Below are 17,406 nucleotides of genomic sequence, written 5' to 3' on the forward strand. Positions count from 1 at the left end.
CCCGAGGAAGGCCGAGCCCCGAGGAAGGCTCGCTGACCGAAACGCACATGAGTGCTTGGGGTTAGTGAAGACGTAAGCTTGAATGAAGCACAACAAGTAAGACTGTGTGACACGCTTTGTGTGTCAGCCTGACTGGATCCGGGGATGCCCAGAGTAAACACTATTTCGGAGTGTTTCTGCGTCAGATGAGCGTTCACACCAGCGGACTCAGCAGAGCAGACTGCCTTCCCTCCAGTCCATGGAGAGCTTGAGAGAACAAAACACAGAGGAAGGAGGAATGTGCCCCCTTCTCTGGCCTCACTGATTGGGCTGGGACATGCCATCTTATCTCAGGCCCTCAGACTTGAGCCTTTCCAGCCTCCCACTTCCCCCTCAAACCACCAGAGGCTCCAGCCTTAATCATAAACCACTCTCAGCTTCCTCAAAGTCCTCCTGTCTTCCATCCCTCCGTGAGCTTGGCATCAAAAGCATCAAACTGAGCTGATGATCCTGACTCCAAAAAGTGGGCTGAAGGTTAAAAATCCCGGAATGGCAGAGTCTGAAAGAACCTTCAGAAACTCAATATCCTCAAGTTCACAAACGGAGGAACTGGAACCAGGAGAAACTAAGTTCAATGGCACAGTGTTGTTCATGGAGGAGGCAGGACCAGAATCCTGGGGTCCAACTTCTAGTTCAGCCTCCCCTATTTGAACAGACAAATTAAATGACCATGCTTATGTTTCTAATCGAAATAACCTTGAATAAGATGCCCTAAAAATAAAGTTCCTCCATAAATTTGGGGGGGTCCTGCCAACTAAGAAAGATTCTTAGGAAACACACACACAAACACATACATACACACATTTCTATTACAGGGTTTTCTCTGGCTACAAGGTTATCGCTATTAAAAACCCAGAGGGATATGCTAAACTACACTACAGTGTCACAACGTGTCAGGTCAAAGTCATTCCCTCCAAGGGCCTATTTAAACAAACAAAACACAACGAAAAACCCCTTTCCACTTAAATGTAATGTTATGTGGACCCAAAGTCCACCAGTTCTAAAGTTTTAAATAGGATCTTTCAATCCAAACACTTAACACTGCCAAAAAAAGGGTCAAGTAAACATATTGTCCATAAACAATGACTAAGCAAAAAATTTATTTAAAGAGATTATCTACAATACTTAAGCCAAAGATGAAAACAATTCAAAGGAGTGTGAAACATAAACAATTTACACAAGATTTAGAAAAAAATAGTAAGAGGCCCAACCAAATGTTTTCTTATAATTTTCAGAGACGGTTTTTCTGCACTGCCTATGGCTTTGCACGCACCCTGCACCCTCTCTCCCTGTATCCTCAAAGCTCAGGACCAGAGGCTCACAGCGTCATCTGAATTCCTTCTCCCTGTTTCCCTTGAACATCACAGGAAGAAACTTAAAACAAGGGCTACCTATGCACTCTCCGCACTAGCCTGAGAGCCATCCACTCACTCACACATCTGCTAAGTCCCAAGCCAAGCTCTTCTGCTTGCAAGATGGCTAAGTACTGACCCCCATCCTCCGGGAGCTACCCTTGAGCAAAGAGACGGAGACAGACAATGGCCACACACAGTAGGAAGCAGGTAGGGGAGCTCCAGCCCAGCAGGTGGCAGGATCAACTCCCCAGAGCTGGAGCTGGAGGCCGACAGGGACCAGGGAACAACACTAAGGGGAGATGCCCAAACTGTGGCACGAAAGGTTCACCAGCCGTTCACCAGCCGTTCACCAGCCGTCCCCCATGTGAACAAGGGAGAGACGGTCTATGCAAAGTTAACACAAGGGCATCCTGGAGGACCCTCAGGCACTATTCATAACCTGATTTCACAGGTATGAAGATGTATTGCAGGAACGTTTTTTTTTTTCACCTGCTTTTGTTACTGGACTCGGGGAGGCAATTAGAAAGAAGAATTAAGCACATATCACCTCCCACCAGCTTTACAGACAACCCTTTCCATTGCCAGTGATCAAAGTGTGGTATCAGACCCCTCATTAGTCACTTCAAGCCCCTTAACCTTTGTGACCTCTCAATGGGCTCTAACTCCTCCACCTTCTTACACTCCTCGGGTCCCTGTGTCATGGTTATTCCAGAAGCCGTGATCTGTACGCCAGCTGTGCCAGCATCCGTGTCCCGGCAGGACTTTTTAAGCTGAACAAGGTCCAACTCTGCCACATCTTAGTGAGGTGACCCAGGAAGGTGCCAGATCTTTCTGAGCTTCCGTTTCCACATCATAAATGCCTGCCGAAGACAGCAAACACCACAGCAGAATGCCTGGCCTGTAACAGGTATTCCCGTAACATCGGTTTAGCTCCTTTTCTCCAACACCCGCATCTGCTGTTGCCACAGAGAACTTGACCAGAAGTCAAACAGCACTGGCCCCCATGAACTGCTGAAGGCCAAGTCCAGCACCAAAGCCAAAAGACCCCCCCACTTCTTTCTACCCTGCCTTTCAAAGAGATTTCTGTGGACTCAATCACATTACTAAGCCTGATTATACAAAGCCACAGAACCCAATGACGAGAACTAACAAACTGCAAAAAGTTTGCAAGGACAACACGCATTGCCTACACGAGAGATTCCTGAAGGTCATGTGGGATGAGAACAGATAACACGAGGCAGCTGTGAGCTGGTGATTATCCCAAGGAATGCTGTTAAGATTTTCTCTCCTTGAAAAGAGAGAAGCAAAATTCTTCTTGGTTATTTTTAGGGTTGAGATAGTAAATGTTTGGCTTAAAATGTGCCATGAATCAAAGGTAATTTTGCTTTTAGTGAGTATGCCTTGGCCAAAACTATTAATTCTACTGGTACTCATCACCTCTCAGTAGATACGATAAAGCAAGTGTGGTAATTACGGACAGAACTATTCCTCTGATCTCTGAAGTAAGAAGAGACTTCAGGCAGAGGGAAGGGACAGGGACAGGCCTGCTTCTAAGGAAGAGCACAGGGCACACAGAGGCCAGGAGAGGAGTGGGGAGAACACACTATAAGCCTTGAGATGCCGCTCAAGATGTTTCTCAGGAGAATAAGCAAAGCCACCAAACTTGAAGACCCAGCGACAGGCAGTGATCCGTGAGGCACTGTTAGTCGCACCTTGGGTCAGAATGGCCCAATGACGAGACGACAGGAGAGCCTGTGTTGACAATGACGGGGGAAGGAAAGAGGACTGATGGTGGCACTGGTCTGTCTTTTCTCACTTTTCCCCTCTAACCTTCGGCCTATTTTTCCTTTTATATCTAGTGTTGAGAATAATAAATTTGGCTCAAACCTGAGCCAAGGGCAAGACAGAAATGAAATAAGCTGTCGGGAAATTATTCAACCTAGCCCAGCAGCCATGCTGAATCAATTTTCTAATACTTAACACTTTAGTTAACACTTAAAAACTTTTCATTTTTCATCCAGCAAATACTTGTTGAGTCTTTTCTATGTGCCAGCATTGTTCTGGTTGCTGGGAAACATCAGGGAATAGAGGAGGAAATAGATGCCCCAATATGCTAGAAAATGTAAGCTCCTGCATCCGCGGTGGCAGACAGACAAGCGCTAAGTACAGTAGGTCAACTACACAGCATGTCAGAAGGTGGCTGCCGTAGAAAAAAGGAGAAACAGAGCAAGGTAATGCAGTTGGGAGGCATGGGGTTGGAAGAACTTCCCCCTTTAAAACAGGGGGCAGGGGGCAGGGCAAGCCTTACTGCGAAGATGAACAGGAAAGCTATGCAGGTATTTGGGGGAATGAATTCCATTACAAAGTACTTAAGGTGGGAGAGGTCCAGGCAAGAATGAGGGCATCAGTATGTCTGAAGCGGGACATGACAGGAAGAAGGTGGCAGAATGGAACATCAGAGATGGAACCTGGCACCAAGCGACACGGGACCCCACAGCTATCAGACTCTGGCTTGAAGCAGAAAGAGAGAGTGAGCCCCTGAAGGCATCTTCTGTTTTAATTATATTGACACTCACAAGGAGTTGTAAAAATAGTACAGAAAGATGCCATGCACCAGACTTCCTCAGCAGATGACATCTTAACAGCAGTGCAGAGCACTGCCCTGGCATAAGGCAGGATGACTTTCTCAGGGAGCTGCTGTGGGCGCGCACAGCGTCTGCCTGGTGCGTCCCGGCCTGCAGCACCCGCACGTACGTCATACGCCACAGCCCTATCACCACAAGGGGCTCCCCACTGCCTGTTTATTCACCCCCACAACCTCTCATCTGCCCCTCACTGTCCTCTCGCCATGCTGAGCAGGTCCCGTAATGGAATCACACCGCATGCAATCTTGGGAGATTCTTTTCTCACCAGGCGTAATGCCCCTGACACTCGTTCAGGTTGCTCTGTTCCCTTTTCAGTGCCAATTAATCCTCTGCTCTGTGCACTTCCCAGCCTAACCACCGATGCCCTGAAGAGCCCTTGAGCTGTTTGCAGTTCAGGGATATGATACATAAAGCCACTAGCCAATAGCCGTCTTGTATCGATTCTCTAACATTTCACAAACTTAATTGTTCAGCCAATAAATACTGGGTCGTCTCTATGCGCCAGCATTGCTCAGTTGCTTGCTGGTACTTGTGTACAGGCTTTCCTATGGCCACATTTATCATCCCTCTAGGACAAATGGCTAGGGGTGTGATTTCTAGCTCATATGGTAATGTATGTTTAACTTTTCAAAAGCAGGCTGATTTCCAGAGCATCTGTACCTTTCTGCATTCTCACCAGCAATGCATGCCAGAGTCAGTATTTCCACATCCTTGCCAGCATTTGGGTTAAGTTTGTTTGTTTGTTTTTTTAATCACAGCCCCCCCTTTTAAAAAAGATTTATTTATTTAAGTCAGAGATAAAAGAGAGCACGAGAGCGCATGCACAAGCAGAGGTAAGGACAGAGGGAGACAGAAGAATCTCAAGCAGATTCCCGACTGAACTCGGAGCCCCACATGGGCCACATGGCTGATCCTGTGACCCTGATATCATGACCTGAGCCTAAATCAGACACTTAACCAACTGAACCACTAAGGCACCCCCCCTTCACAGCCTTTCTATGAGGTTTGTAGTGGTATCTCACTGTGGCTTTAACTTGTATTTCCCTAGTGGCTAATAATGCTGGACATCCTTCACGTGATTATATGTTATCCATGTATCTTTTTGAAAGAAATGTGTATTCAAGTCTTTCGACCGTTTTCTATTGGGATTGTGACCTCGTTGAATTTAGAGAATTCTTTACATATTTTGGATATGTCCTTTGTCAGATAGGAGATTAGAAACAAATTTTCTGCTGGTCAGTGGCTTATCATTTCATTCCTTGAAGGGGGTCTTTTAAAAAGCAAATGTTTTTCATTTTTAGGAAGTCTAATTTATCCATTTGCTTTTTATATGGACTACACTTGTACTGTCATGTCTAAGAATTCTGCCTAAGTCTCTTCAAAATATTTTGCATTTTATATTTATATCTATGACCTATAGTTGGGTTACTTTTTTTTTTTTTTAAAGATTTTATTTATTTATTTGACAGAGAGAGATTACAAGTAGGCAGAGAGGCAGGCAGAGTGAGAGAGGAGGAATCAGGCTCCCTGCTGAGCAGAAAGCTCGATGCGGGACTCGATCCCAGGACCTGGGCCGAAGGCAGCGGCTTAACCCACTGAGCCACCCAGGCGCCCAACTTTTTTTTTTTTTTTTTTTTTAAATCAACTGTGAGGTTTAGTTCAGGATTTATTTTTCAACTACTAATGTCCAATTGTTCCTGAACCATTTGTTCAAAAGTCTGCCCTTCCTTGATCAAATTGCTTCTGCATCTTTGTCAAAAACCAGTTGGAAGTATTTGCATGGGTCTACCTCTGGGTTCTCTACTCTGTCCCCTGAACTATGTGTATGTTTCTCTGCCAAGGAATGCACTTTTCTTGATTGCTATAGCCATCACCCAAATCTTAAATTTGGTGGTGTAATTAGTCATGAAAAAGTTTACACAGGAAAGTGATGCATTCTGATGTATGTTTTAAAAGACTGCTCTAGGGGCACCTGGGTGGCTCAGAGGGTTAAAGCCTCTGCCTTCAGCTCAGGTCATGATCCCAGGTCCTGGGATTGAGCCCTGCATCAGGCTCTCTGCTCAGCAGGGAGCCTGCTTCCTCCTCTTCTCTCTCTCTCTGCCTGCCTCTCCGCCTACTTGTGATATCTCTCTCTGTCAAATAAATAAATAAAATCTTTTTAAAATAAATAAATAAATAAATAAAAGACTACTCTACTGTAGTGAGAATCTGCTGTCCCAGGCAAGGGATTCTAGGTGAGGAGCAATGTTGATCAGACCAAGGAGACAGCAGGAAAGGTGGGAAGAATTAGTCAGAATCTGAGTCTATTATAAAAGTGGAGACCACAGAATGTCCTCCTGGACTCGTGTGGACTGAGAGGTAAGAGAAGGGTCAGATATGATCTCAAGGTTCTTGATCTGAGCCAATGGACAGACCTGTCATCAACTGAAGTGGGTAAGTGTGACAATGTGGACAGTTTTACAAGGGAAGGTCAGCTCAATTTTTAATATATTAGATGTAAGGGGTCTAGCAGACATTCAAGTAGAGATGTGAAGTGGACTGTGGATACAACAGTCCCAAGGCTAGAGAAGAAGTCTTTCCGCCCTGGAGATACAAATTCAGAAGCTGCCAGCATATTCAAAGTCAGGACATTGAAAGAGATGGCCCAGGCAAAGTACAAAGCACAGGGCCAGAGGGTACTCCCCTGCTGAACCCGAACCCGGGAGGTAGGAGAGAAGGGCACTGGGAGCCACTCACAAAAAATGTCTCCAAGAGAGGGTAACACTAGGTCACGGGGTGCAGGAAAATCAAACAGAGGAGCCTTGAGAACGGAGCAGTGACATTACTGCGGACCTTAGCAAGAACGGTCTGGGTGACAGAACAGCAAAGACAGACTGAAGGCAGGAGGCTTAACAACCTTCTCGAGGATTTTACTACATAAGGGAGCAGAAAACCAGCACCAGGAGGGGGGAAGTGAGGAGGGGCTACGTGTGAGTGTGTTTGAGGACAGCACCAGGAACAGCGCGCTTGAACATGGGCAGGAACGCCCCGGTGAGGTGAGGGCTGAGGAGGCGCTTGCTGAGGCAGCAGGACGAAGGGACTCTGGGTGAGAAGAAGGAAGGGGGATCACTGGCTTGTGGCAGAATGTACTGGAAACCCCTGCCTTTGACTCTCCACTTCCTTCTCCTTAATTCCGGGGAGCCAGGCTCGGTGTCATTCTTCCAGTCCACACCCTGAGGCTATGCCGTACTCTGAACTCTCCTATAAAGTCTCTCCCGTCTCTAAGTGTTACGTCTCTGGGACGGACTTCCATGCAAACGTCTACAGACTAAGAAAGGATCATGTCATAATAAAACTAGAAGGTAACATTTGTGTGGAAAGGGGAAAAAAAAAAAAGGACACAAGACAGTATAGAGAATGTGTCTGTGTCCCTCCATCAGGGAGACACATGAACTGAGCACTTACTACATGCCAGCATACAGAGCAGTGAGTAGGACGGACTGGGGCCCCACTGCCTGGTAGCAAGGCCGCAAGCAGGCGAATAGGAAAAACAGCAGGTACTGAATGACGTATTAACAGAGAAGCAAAGCAGGACGATGGGACAGAAGATCCCAGGCCTGGGAAAAGATCCCGAGCTGGGAGCTCAAGAGGGCAGTGATCAGGGAACACACACCATGCAAAGCGGGAACCAGTACAAAGGTTTATGGCAGAAACAAGCCGGACGTGTCTGAGAAACAGAGAGGGCCTGAGCGAGGGGTGGAGGACAGGGCGATAGTATTACTGCCTGCAGCGGGGGCCAGATCATGCAGATCTTATTAAACCAGGACACAGAGATGGGATTTCATTATAAACGCAACAGAAAGTCATTGAAAAGAATTAAGCAGGGAAATGGCAATCTGTTTCCACAAAATGAAGTTCTTTGATTTTCTTCAAGAAGTTCCATTCTCTAATAGAGTAACAACATACGTTCCTCAAACTGAAAACTCAAAGCAGCCACCAATTTGGCGGAACCCGTGAAATCCTGGAGACTGGGTGAGGTCCCGCTCTGAGTCCACAGGACAGAGCACCGCAAGGGCATGGCAGACACACTCACAGAGCAGCGAGAAGACAGAGGGAAGCAGCGAGAAAGGGGGGAGACCTCCCGGGGGGCTCCTGAGGCTGCAACGTTCAGCGGAATGGTGACACAGGCAGACAAGGCAAGGCAGGGTGTCACACACAGCACCGGGGCTGAGGACCCACAGTCAGTGAGGGGGTGGAAGGGGCCGGCGGGGATTAGCTGAACCCACGCGGGGATTTTATCGGAGCAGAAACCTCCTCAGATTTCCATTCAGAACAAGCCCTCCCAGAGCACGCACTTAAGAAGCCTGTCCAGAACAGCAATTAACTCTTCACACATACCTAACATTTACATACACAATCTCCTCCTTAAACAACAGGACACTGATTCTTAAGACCACCTACGTGTCACTTGTGTTAGGAACAGGGTCCTTGAAGACTCCACCAAGACACTCTGCGTGAAAAACCTCCTGTGAGAAACTGGAACGGCTGGTCATATCCTTCCCCTTCTGCAACGCAACACAGTAAAATAACAACAGACAGAAGGGCAGGCACATTTTTGCTCGTTGACCTTCTCAGGGTTTTCTTTTTGTTCAAATATTTCCATTCTCAACTTCCCTTTGCTTTCTCCCTGGTTCCGGCAGTGACCCCGGGACATGGGGTGGAAAACTCAACACAAGTACCGTCAACTGCGTACCACACGGGTGGCTCCTGTCTTCTAAAGCTCTCCGAGTCTTCGCGGGTCTCACGCCCTGGCCACAGTGTCCACTCCACAACGTGGGCTGGGAGTCCTGCAACATGGACTTAAATCCTGGCTTTGTCCTCACTGGCCGTGTGACTAGAGCAAGTCCCTGACCTTCCCAGCCACATTTCTCTTACGTTTAAGAGGAGAATACCAACTCCAACCTAGGAGGATCATTTCGGGGATTAAAAGAGGGCTTTGTGCACAAAAAAGCACTCAGCATACTATCTGGCACATTTTCAACGCCAATCAGTATTCACTGAGTGTCCCCTGCTATCACTTTTACCACTAGTCCACTGGGGATCTCCACCAAGGGAGGGGTACACATGACATTTAGTTAACACTTTCTGAAGACAGAAGAAGGGAAAGCAGGCTGGGTGTCCTGTGTGTCCAGGGGAATTTTCCACACAGCTGTGCAAAACTCACTGAACAGCCTGCCCGTGATAATCAGCGGCAGGGACTACAAGAAACAGGTGGAAATGGACACTCTAGACATCTGCTGCCAAGGAGCAACAGGTTGCCACCCCTAGAAAGCCAGCACAGAAGGCCCTTGACCGTGCCTGGGGCCATGAATGCCCCCCACCGCCGGCTCTCCCACAGCCACCCAGCATCCCGCCCCTCCCCAGCAGCAGAGCTGGCTCAGGGCCGGGCCATCCTTCTGGACACGGAGACCTCATGGGCCTGACTAGAGACACAACTCGGCACACGAGGACGTGACATCTCGCTGTCATTCCCAAGCCGTCAGCTCCCCCTGACCGGAGATCACTTTCCAACAGGCTGCTCGTACCACATTCTACTCACCCAGAGTGAACTGAGTCCCACATCTTCAATTCACTCTCCTGGTCTGGTCTAAGACACAAGCAGCCAGTTAATAAATATGTGCACATAAATAGCAGTTCCCAGGAAACCCAGGTTCAAAGCTAGCAGGAAAGAGCAGCACACTTCAGCAAGACACAGAGAAGAGCCCTGAGCCACTGCTACGTCCAACCTCATCGTTCTGCTGCTACCTCCGGCCACTTTTCCTGAGTGCTCCAAACTGGACCAGCCCTGGAAGTTTTAGGATAAAAAAACGTGTTACTTGCCACAGCTGCATTTTTAAGAAAATGTATGTGCTAAAGGAGAAAAAAATGTTTCATATGTTGCCCTGCTGAGAAAAATACACATCCAAGTAATTCCAGAGAGAAGGAGAGTAATCAATTCTCTCAGCTACTAAAGAAAACAAAGGTCTGGGAGAGCAAAGTCTCACTAGTGTGTAAGCCAGGGCTGTGGCCACTCCTGTGATCACCATGGGCACTCTGGGAATATGGGACAAAATGCAAAATGCGTGTAACTTCCCACCCAGCAATCTAGTTTACAAAGACTCACCTAGGGAGACATCACTGGTAGCAAACAGCACGATGAAATGTGCAAAAAAAAGGTTTGGTTACATAAATTATGACACATCTACCCAATAAGAAAGTGGCCAGAAGAATACAATTTACTGACACAGAATGGTGTCCTCCACGTAGAGGGGGACAAGATAGATTACCAAATAGCATGCGGAGTATTTTATCATTTACGTACAGCAAATCCCTGTACAAGGGTGGATGTGTGTAAAGCTCCTGGAAAGGTGTTCATCGAGACCTTGACGGCGGTCACCTTGGGCAGGAACTCGGCGAGTTTGCCCTTGTTCTTTCCCACACGGTCCAGTTCCTCAGAGTAACATGTATTCCTTCCCCCACAGCAATAAAGTTGTATTTTTAGGGCACCTGGGTGGCTCAGTCAGTTAAGTGTCTGCCTTCAGCTCAGGTCATGATCTCAGGGGTCCTGGGATTGAGCCCCACATTGGGCTGCGTCAGACCCTCTGCTCATTGGCGGAGTCTGCTTCTCCCCTTGTCTCTACCCCTGCTCATGCTCTCTCTTTCTCTAAAATAAATAAAAATGTTTTTAGAAAAAATTAAAGTTGTATTTTTAAAGACGCCAGAAAAGAGAGGATACCCATAATGCACAGCACATATTTCTCAAAAATTATATTTCAAGTGAATATTTGTATTTTGAACCATTTTTGCTTTTAACATTATAATTTGATATGTGTTCCTACTAAATAAATATCGAACCTTCCATACAACAAAATTTTAACTTACTTGGGAAGAAAACTTTATCATAATCAAAATATTTATATATTTTCCAAGTGCTTATACACATACTAATGTTCACAAACTTGATACAAGGGACAGAATAATTCCCATTTAAGAATAAAGAAAATGATCTACAGATTCTACCTGACTCACCTCAAAACGGGTCTAAGATGAGACATAGTTTTCTTAACCCCCATCCAACATTTAGAATGTCTAGCAGGAACTGGCTTGTTCAAACTTCATTATATCCAAAAGGCACCCACTGCAAGGCACCTGGGTGGTTCAATGGGTTAAGCCTCTGATTCGCTATTTCCACTCAGGTCAAGATCGCAGGGTCAAGGGTGCCTGGGTAGATCGGTGGATTAAGCCTCTGCCTTTGGCTCAGGTCATGATCGTCAGGGTCCTGGGATGAGCCCCGCATCGGGCTCTCTGCTCACAGGGGGCCTGCTTCCCCCTCTCTCTCTCTGCCTGCCTCTCTGCCTACTTGTAATCACTGTCAAATAAATAAATAAAATCTAAAAAAAAAAAAAAAATGCAGGGTCATGGGATGGAGTGCCCCCTCCCCTTGTCCTGTCAGGTTCTCACTCCGCAGGAAGTCACCTTGTACCTCTCCCTCTGTTCCTCCCCCAGCACATAGTATCTCTCTCCCTCTCTCTCTCTCAAATAAATAAAATCTTAAAAAAGAAAAATAAAAAGGTACCCATTGCTTGTCTTCTATGCTTCTGGAGGACTTTAAAGACACCTGCATTCAAAGAGCATTATTTACTCCTTGATTTAGCCAAACTGGCCTGCATAATCTCCTCTCCCTTCCTTTGGAATTTCCATCCACCTTAAAGATAAACAAAAGTCAAAAGTTAACAATCTCAAGTGTTGCTTTTTATTGTTCCGTTTTTAATGTTTCAAAACAGAGTAGTAGCTTACAAGCACTCTTGAAACCTCCTCTCAAAAGTAGCAGAAAGTTACCAAGGGGAAAAAAAAAATGCAGAAATATAAAAGACCCTGCCCACAGGCTCACATTCCCCAAGTAGACTTGTGGCTCTGCCGCCTGTTTACCCAAGACACCTGAGCCACATTTACCCCTATTATATTATATTTTACCCCTATTATATTATATTTTCCACATTTACCCCTATTATATTATATTTTCCTCCTACAGGCTTCATTATTTTCTAAAGTTTTATTTACCAAACTATGAATGTGAAATAATAACATTCCTACTTTATAGTCATCAAAGACATATTTGCAACCATAGCTCTTTAGTACTATCAGATTCAGAGTGTTATTAGTTTTCCTTGAAAAAAGCAAAGGCACTTAGGATTTAGCCCTAAATATGTCACCCCCTTATCAAGCTATACTGTCCTTGTGTTTTTCAGAATTAAGGGCTTAAGTTTTAAGAACCCACTTTCTCCCTGGGTCCAGGAGAACTGAGGGCCCCAGGATAGGAACCACTGGTTTCTGAAAAGTAGGCAACCATGTTCAAGGAAAATAAAAAATAAATCTCTACATCAAAACTTGCTAGTATGAACACAGTCTCTGAAAGCAAAAACAAACCAGGAACCAACAGCTCTGTGAAGCAGAATGCTGTTAAAGGAAATCCAGGATGACAAAAAAATGTGCTACAGAAACAAGGAGGCACCAACTTTACACAAAGGCATTCTCCTCTAGCACATTTTTTAGGAAGATACCAATTTTATAAATCAAACAGCTATTGACTGGAGCTGAAAGCAAGTTAACATAACTTCATCACTTATAAAATGCTTTCTTCTTGCCTCCCACAGCTCTTAAAAACTGAATACACACTGCTGCCTAAATCACAGAAAGGGAAAAGCAAACCATTTTTTTTTTCTTCCTGGCCCCAAAGGCCTACATTTTCATTTCAAGTAACTGTCCCTCAAAGCTCTATAGTCATTAGTCCTGCTAATAATACCATCAGATGAGACAAAACCAAGCTTCACGAAAATAAATTTAAAAACTAGAATTGAGGACTGAAAAAAAGAAAATCTACTCTAAAAACTGCAAGCAATAAAATCCTGTAGGTCAACATAGATAGTAACTAAACACCTGCTGGTCCTCAGCGTGCCATTAACCACGAGCCAGCCGGCCCTCTCAGGTATCTCCCGTCCTCTTCAACAACAAACCAGTTTTTTAAGGCTATTATTTCAAGAGATAGAGCTCATTGCACAACTTAGAAACTTCACCTGTGCTCTTGACTGGAAGCATATAATTTTTATAATCCTTTCTCATTTCAACATTGCCTGCCAGATTTACACCTTTACCTAAAATCTCCCATTAACACTCAGCTACATAAGATACTACAGAAAACGAGCCACCAGCCCACCCTGCACCAAACTAGAGCAGGGGTTTTCATGTATCCACGTGTCTGGTATTGTGTCATGTGTTTAACCAGCATTGTTTTAATTCTTGTAATAAACCCTGTGACGTAGACACTACTACCATCCTCCACTTTACGTTAAAATAAGGCATCAGAGACACGGAGAGTGTAGGTAGCGGAGGAGTACCCCCTTCCACCCATCACACTATACATTTTCTCAACATGAATGCTTGAAAAAATACTCTGCCATGAAAAGTCTTATTGTCCATACAGGCGGGTGAACTCATAGTAGAGGGAGATCTAGAGCCCATAATGACTGAAAGTTCACTTTAGAGGTAGGAAGTCCCTCACTCCAAAAGAAAAAAGAAAAACCTTTCCTACCTAGGTAAATTAGGGAAAGCAGAACATTCTTTAGTGAACACAGAAAAGTTTCATGAAATCCTGGAGCTTTTAAAATGAAGGAAGAAATCAGCAGGGGAGGAAGGAAGAGACAGATAACCTGGGGCCCTTTCTCTGTTTCAAAAGAAGTTAAGAGATAAAGAGTACTGGCAGAATAAAGTAATGGAAACAGGACAGATCTAGGAAGAATTTTACACCTGGCAGAGTGGCCTGCAGAAGCGGAGAGGATTTGTGTTTAAGATGCAAGAAGCCACAGGCAGGAACCCTAGGATGGGGTCTCATTCCAGAGAGGCCTCCACTCCTGCCAGTGGGTCCAACTGCAAAATGTCAGCCACTTTGCTCCGCTACCTTAATCCAGTCCCCACTCCGCGCACCTGCGTTTCCGCTACCTTAATCCAGTCCCCACTCCGCGCACCTGCGTTGTCCTTTCCAGCCTGCCACTGTGGGCTTCAGGGCCTCTTTACAGAGCTCAGCCAGAGGCTTCACACCACCCTCCTGGGTCTGCTCGCTACTCAACCAAACTCCGCGGACCCCAGCACAGCACTGTTTCCAGTGCTAGTCCTGCTTCCTCCAACAGAAGCTTCTGGGAACAGAAATGATGCATCTTCCTCTCAGGTTGTAATCTCCTGAGGGAGACGCACTCGAAAGAGTTCAGAAGAGACTGAACTTACTGATCAAAAGGAAGGGCACAATGCCCAGACAGCAGTGGCGCCCCAAACTCAAGTCACAGGCAGGCTATAACGGGGAGCATTTTACCAAGTACCAGTTGAGAAAAGGAAACAGGAACCACCGTAAACTTTTTATTTATCTCACTATAAATAGTTTTTAGTTATCTCACTGTGTTGGTTATCAAATATTAGTGAGAAACTCATTTCACTGCATTTTACCTATTACCTAACACATTCTTCTCCAGCTGCTTTCAGAGTACTGAAAACGATTCAACAAAGAACTGGTCCTCCACTAATTTACCCACCCAACAGCTTGTTCGCACCTTTTACAATTTTACTCAGAAAATTCTGTGCAATTCTCTTTCCTGCTTCATAAAAATGAAATGTAAGTGGCTTAAAGTTTAGTAATCTTCTCTTCCTTGTTATCTCCTTCTGAGAAATTTACCTTTAAAGTTATGCAAAATACATTTTTAGGACAGTGATTCTCCACTAGGAGTGATTTTTGGACACTTGGCAGTATCTGGAGACAATCTGACTGTCACAATCAGGGAGGGAGTGCTGACATCTGGTGGGGGGGAGAGGCCAGGGCAGACGCCCCGTACAACACAATGGACACAATAGAGCCCACAAAGGAAGGAAAAAACGTTTTTTTCCAAAAATATCCTATTACTATTTCATAAATGCTGTTCTTTCCTACAGATAGAAACAAAGAAAGCACACGCTAAATCTTAAAATTCTAGGATTGCACATACCATGGGAGAGGAAAAAGGAACAGGTGAAAGTAGACCTTTGGCATCAGTTAGCCCTGATGTAAGGGTGCCAGGTTATGAACTCCTGATGCTTTATGGCCTGTGACTAGGTAGAGGGACAGATCAGGTGTGCCTTCCTACTGTAAACCACTCCTCAATCGGAACACTATTTTATCTTCTGGCACACCACCAACTGGCAATTTAGGAGTAAAATATCTTATTAATAAACATCACTTTCAGCTTTTTTAAGACACAGCTTTTAAAAAAAGTTCTCAGCAAAAGTCCCTTGAGGTAAATTGTAATTCCGCTGAGACCAGGCTGTGACTTCCATTTCCCCTCCAACTCTGTAAGAAAATTAGCATCACTAAACATTCTCCTTTGTTTGGGGGGAGGAGCAGGGGAGGGGGCGGCGAAGGAGGGTAAGGTTGCGTTCGGATTTACGGTTCAAGCTCGCCCACAGTGATAAAACAAATCCAGAAGTAGCAAAGGAAAACACCCTAGAATTCACTGCAAACACTGTAACCTAAAGCCAAGGACCTCATCAAAGCAATGTTCTCCTTTAAGATAGGCCAAGTTCGTCTACAACTCCCAAAGCCCAAGCTCAAGTCCCACTGGCGGTTCTCACCACCACCCTTCCTTCTGCATCTGAGCCTCACGCAGGCGGGGTTGATTGCCCAGTCCCGAGAGTCCAGCACCGCACCTCGCCGCGCTGTCCTCCCCGGATGCGGTTAACAACCCCCGCACTCCTTCCCCGAGAACAGGCTGCGCGTGGGGGGTGCGGGCGGGCCTGCGGCTGCCGGGGGCGGCGGGGGCGGCCTACCCCCAGACCTCGGGACTCAGGGTCCTCTCCCGTGGGATCTCACAGTTCTCAGGGCGGGTGGTCTCCAACCGGCTTCTACTGGGAATCCGAGTTCGAGGATCCTGGTCTCCGATGGAGCGCCCAGCCCCGGTGTAAACCCATAAAGGGTCATTCCAAATCCTTCCGCAGCAGCGCCCCCTCCCAGGAAGGCAGCTCCGGACGCGAAGGGGCTCCCCACCCCGCTCTAAGCGGCGCTCCCGGCGCGCGGAGGGAGGCAGCTTCCGCCGGGCTCCCGCGCCCGCGCCCGCACCCGCGCCCGCGCCCGCACCCGCACCCGCACCCGCCGCTGCTGAGGTGGCTCGCGGGGCAGCGACGCCGGCCGACGCGCGGCGGGACGCTCCCGGGGGTGCACGCCCCGGTGTGCAGACCCCGCGGCCGCTCCCAGGCGTGCGGAGCGGGTGCCACTCAGGTGTCCGGATTCGGGGGGCGCCCCCACGTGTGAGCACAGGTGTGCACCCACAGGGGCCGACGGAAGGAACGCGCTCAGGGGTGCACGCACGGGCGAGCGCGTCCCACACTGCCGCACACCTCGCCCGCGCCACGCCGCGAGCGACACACGGTTCGCCGCGCGGAAACCCCAAACCCAGCCCGCGTCGCGTCTCTCCAACTCACCTCCTCCAAGAACTTGGTCAAATCGTACACCTTGTGGTGCAGAATCAACCAGGTGCTCTTGCTGTGGTTGTGCTTCTGGATCTCTTCCAGGGTGTAGTACTTGACAGTCTGGTCCGACTGCTCGGCCATTTCGGAACGCGGAGAGCCTCGGGCCGTGCAGACACCAGCGGAGCCGGGAGGAGCGGAGCGCGCGTCTCAGCTCGCTGGGCCCGGGACATTCCCGGGGCCCGGCTCGGCGCCCAGAGCAGGGCGGCCCGCGCCGCGGAGGGGGCGGTGGCGCACGGCCTCCGATGAGTGGACAGAACGCGTGTCACTCAAGGGGCCCGCCCTCGGCCGACACCGTCCGCCAACCCGAGTGCGCCCCCGCCCAGCGCGCGGGCGTGCACTGGCTGCGGAAGGTGCCCTTCAGGCCTCGGTAGTTGGAGCGCGCGGAGGGCGTGGCGAGCTGGGGCGGGGCTTCCGTCGCGTCTGCGCAGAAGGCTGAGGGGCAGGGGGCTGAGGGCACCCGACGTCGGGTATCTGCGTGGGGCGGCGGTCCAAGGGTGGTCTGCGGGGGCCAGCGATCGCACGCCACCCTCGCCTCGGTTTCGCAATCGGGTCAGACTGGCCAACCCTGGATGTCACTGTGTAACCAAGTCGCTCCGCTGCGAGTCTGTTAACTATGAAAATCTGTTCACGTGATGGGAGTCCCGAGCCTCGGGGACTTACAACGCGCAGTGCCATCACTCTGCGTCAGAGGACGTGTGCTGCCCAGCATCGTCACTCGGGAATTGTGCCGGACATTCCCCTCCCCAGGCGTATCCAATTCTCACAGGAAGAAAACCCAGGGAATTATTTGTGCGGTACAAAGAAAA

At 47.8% G+C, this 17,406-nt stretch overlaps 1 protein-coding gene across 3 annotated transcripts in view; it reads right to left on the reverse strand.

Annotated features, from left to right (window-relative positions):
* The window catches only part of LOC101691097 (cytochrome b5), a 37,169-nt gene extending 20,350 nt beyond the window's left edge, over positions 1 to 16,819 (reverse strand). Inside the window, exon 1 of one of the 3 annotated variants that reach the window (XR_006608184.1) lies at positions 16,553 to 16,819. Coding sequence is in view for 2 of the 3 variants with exons in the window: in XM_045085223.1 (XP_044941158.1) it covers positions 16,553 to 16,681 (129 nt within the window). In the remaining variant the exon portion in view is untranslated. The remainder of the gene's footprint in view (positions 1 to 16,552) is intronic. The other 2 variants (XM_045085223.1, XM_045085224.1) reach the window with 2 other exon arrangements.
* Positions 16,820 to 17,406: the final 587 nt, after the last annotated feature.

Source organism: Mustela putorius, unplaced genomic scaffold (assembly GCF_011764305.1).
Source record: "Mustela putorius furo isolate JIRA1106 unplaced genomic scaffold, ASM1176430v1.1 tig00000835_pilon_pilon_pilon, whole genome shotgun sequence".
NCBI classification, from domain to species: Eukaryota; Metazoa; Chordata; class Mammalia; order Carnivora; family Mustelidae; genus Mustela; species Mustela putorius.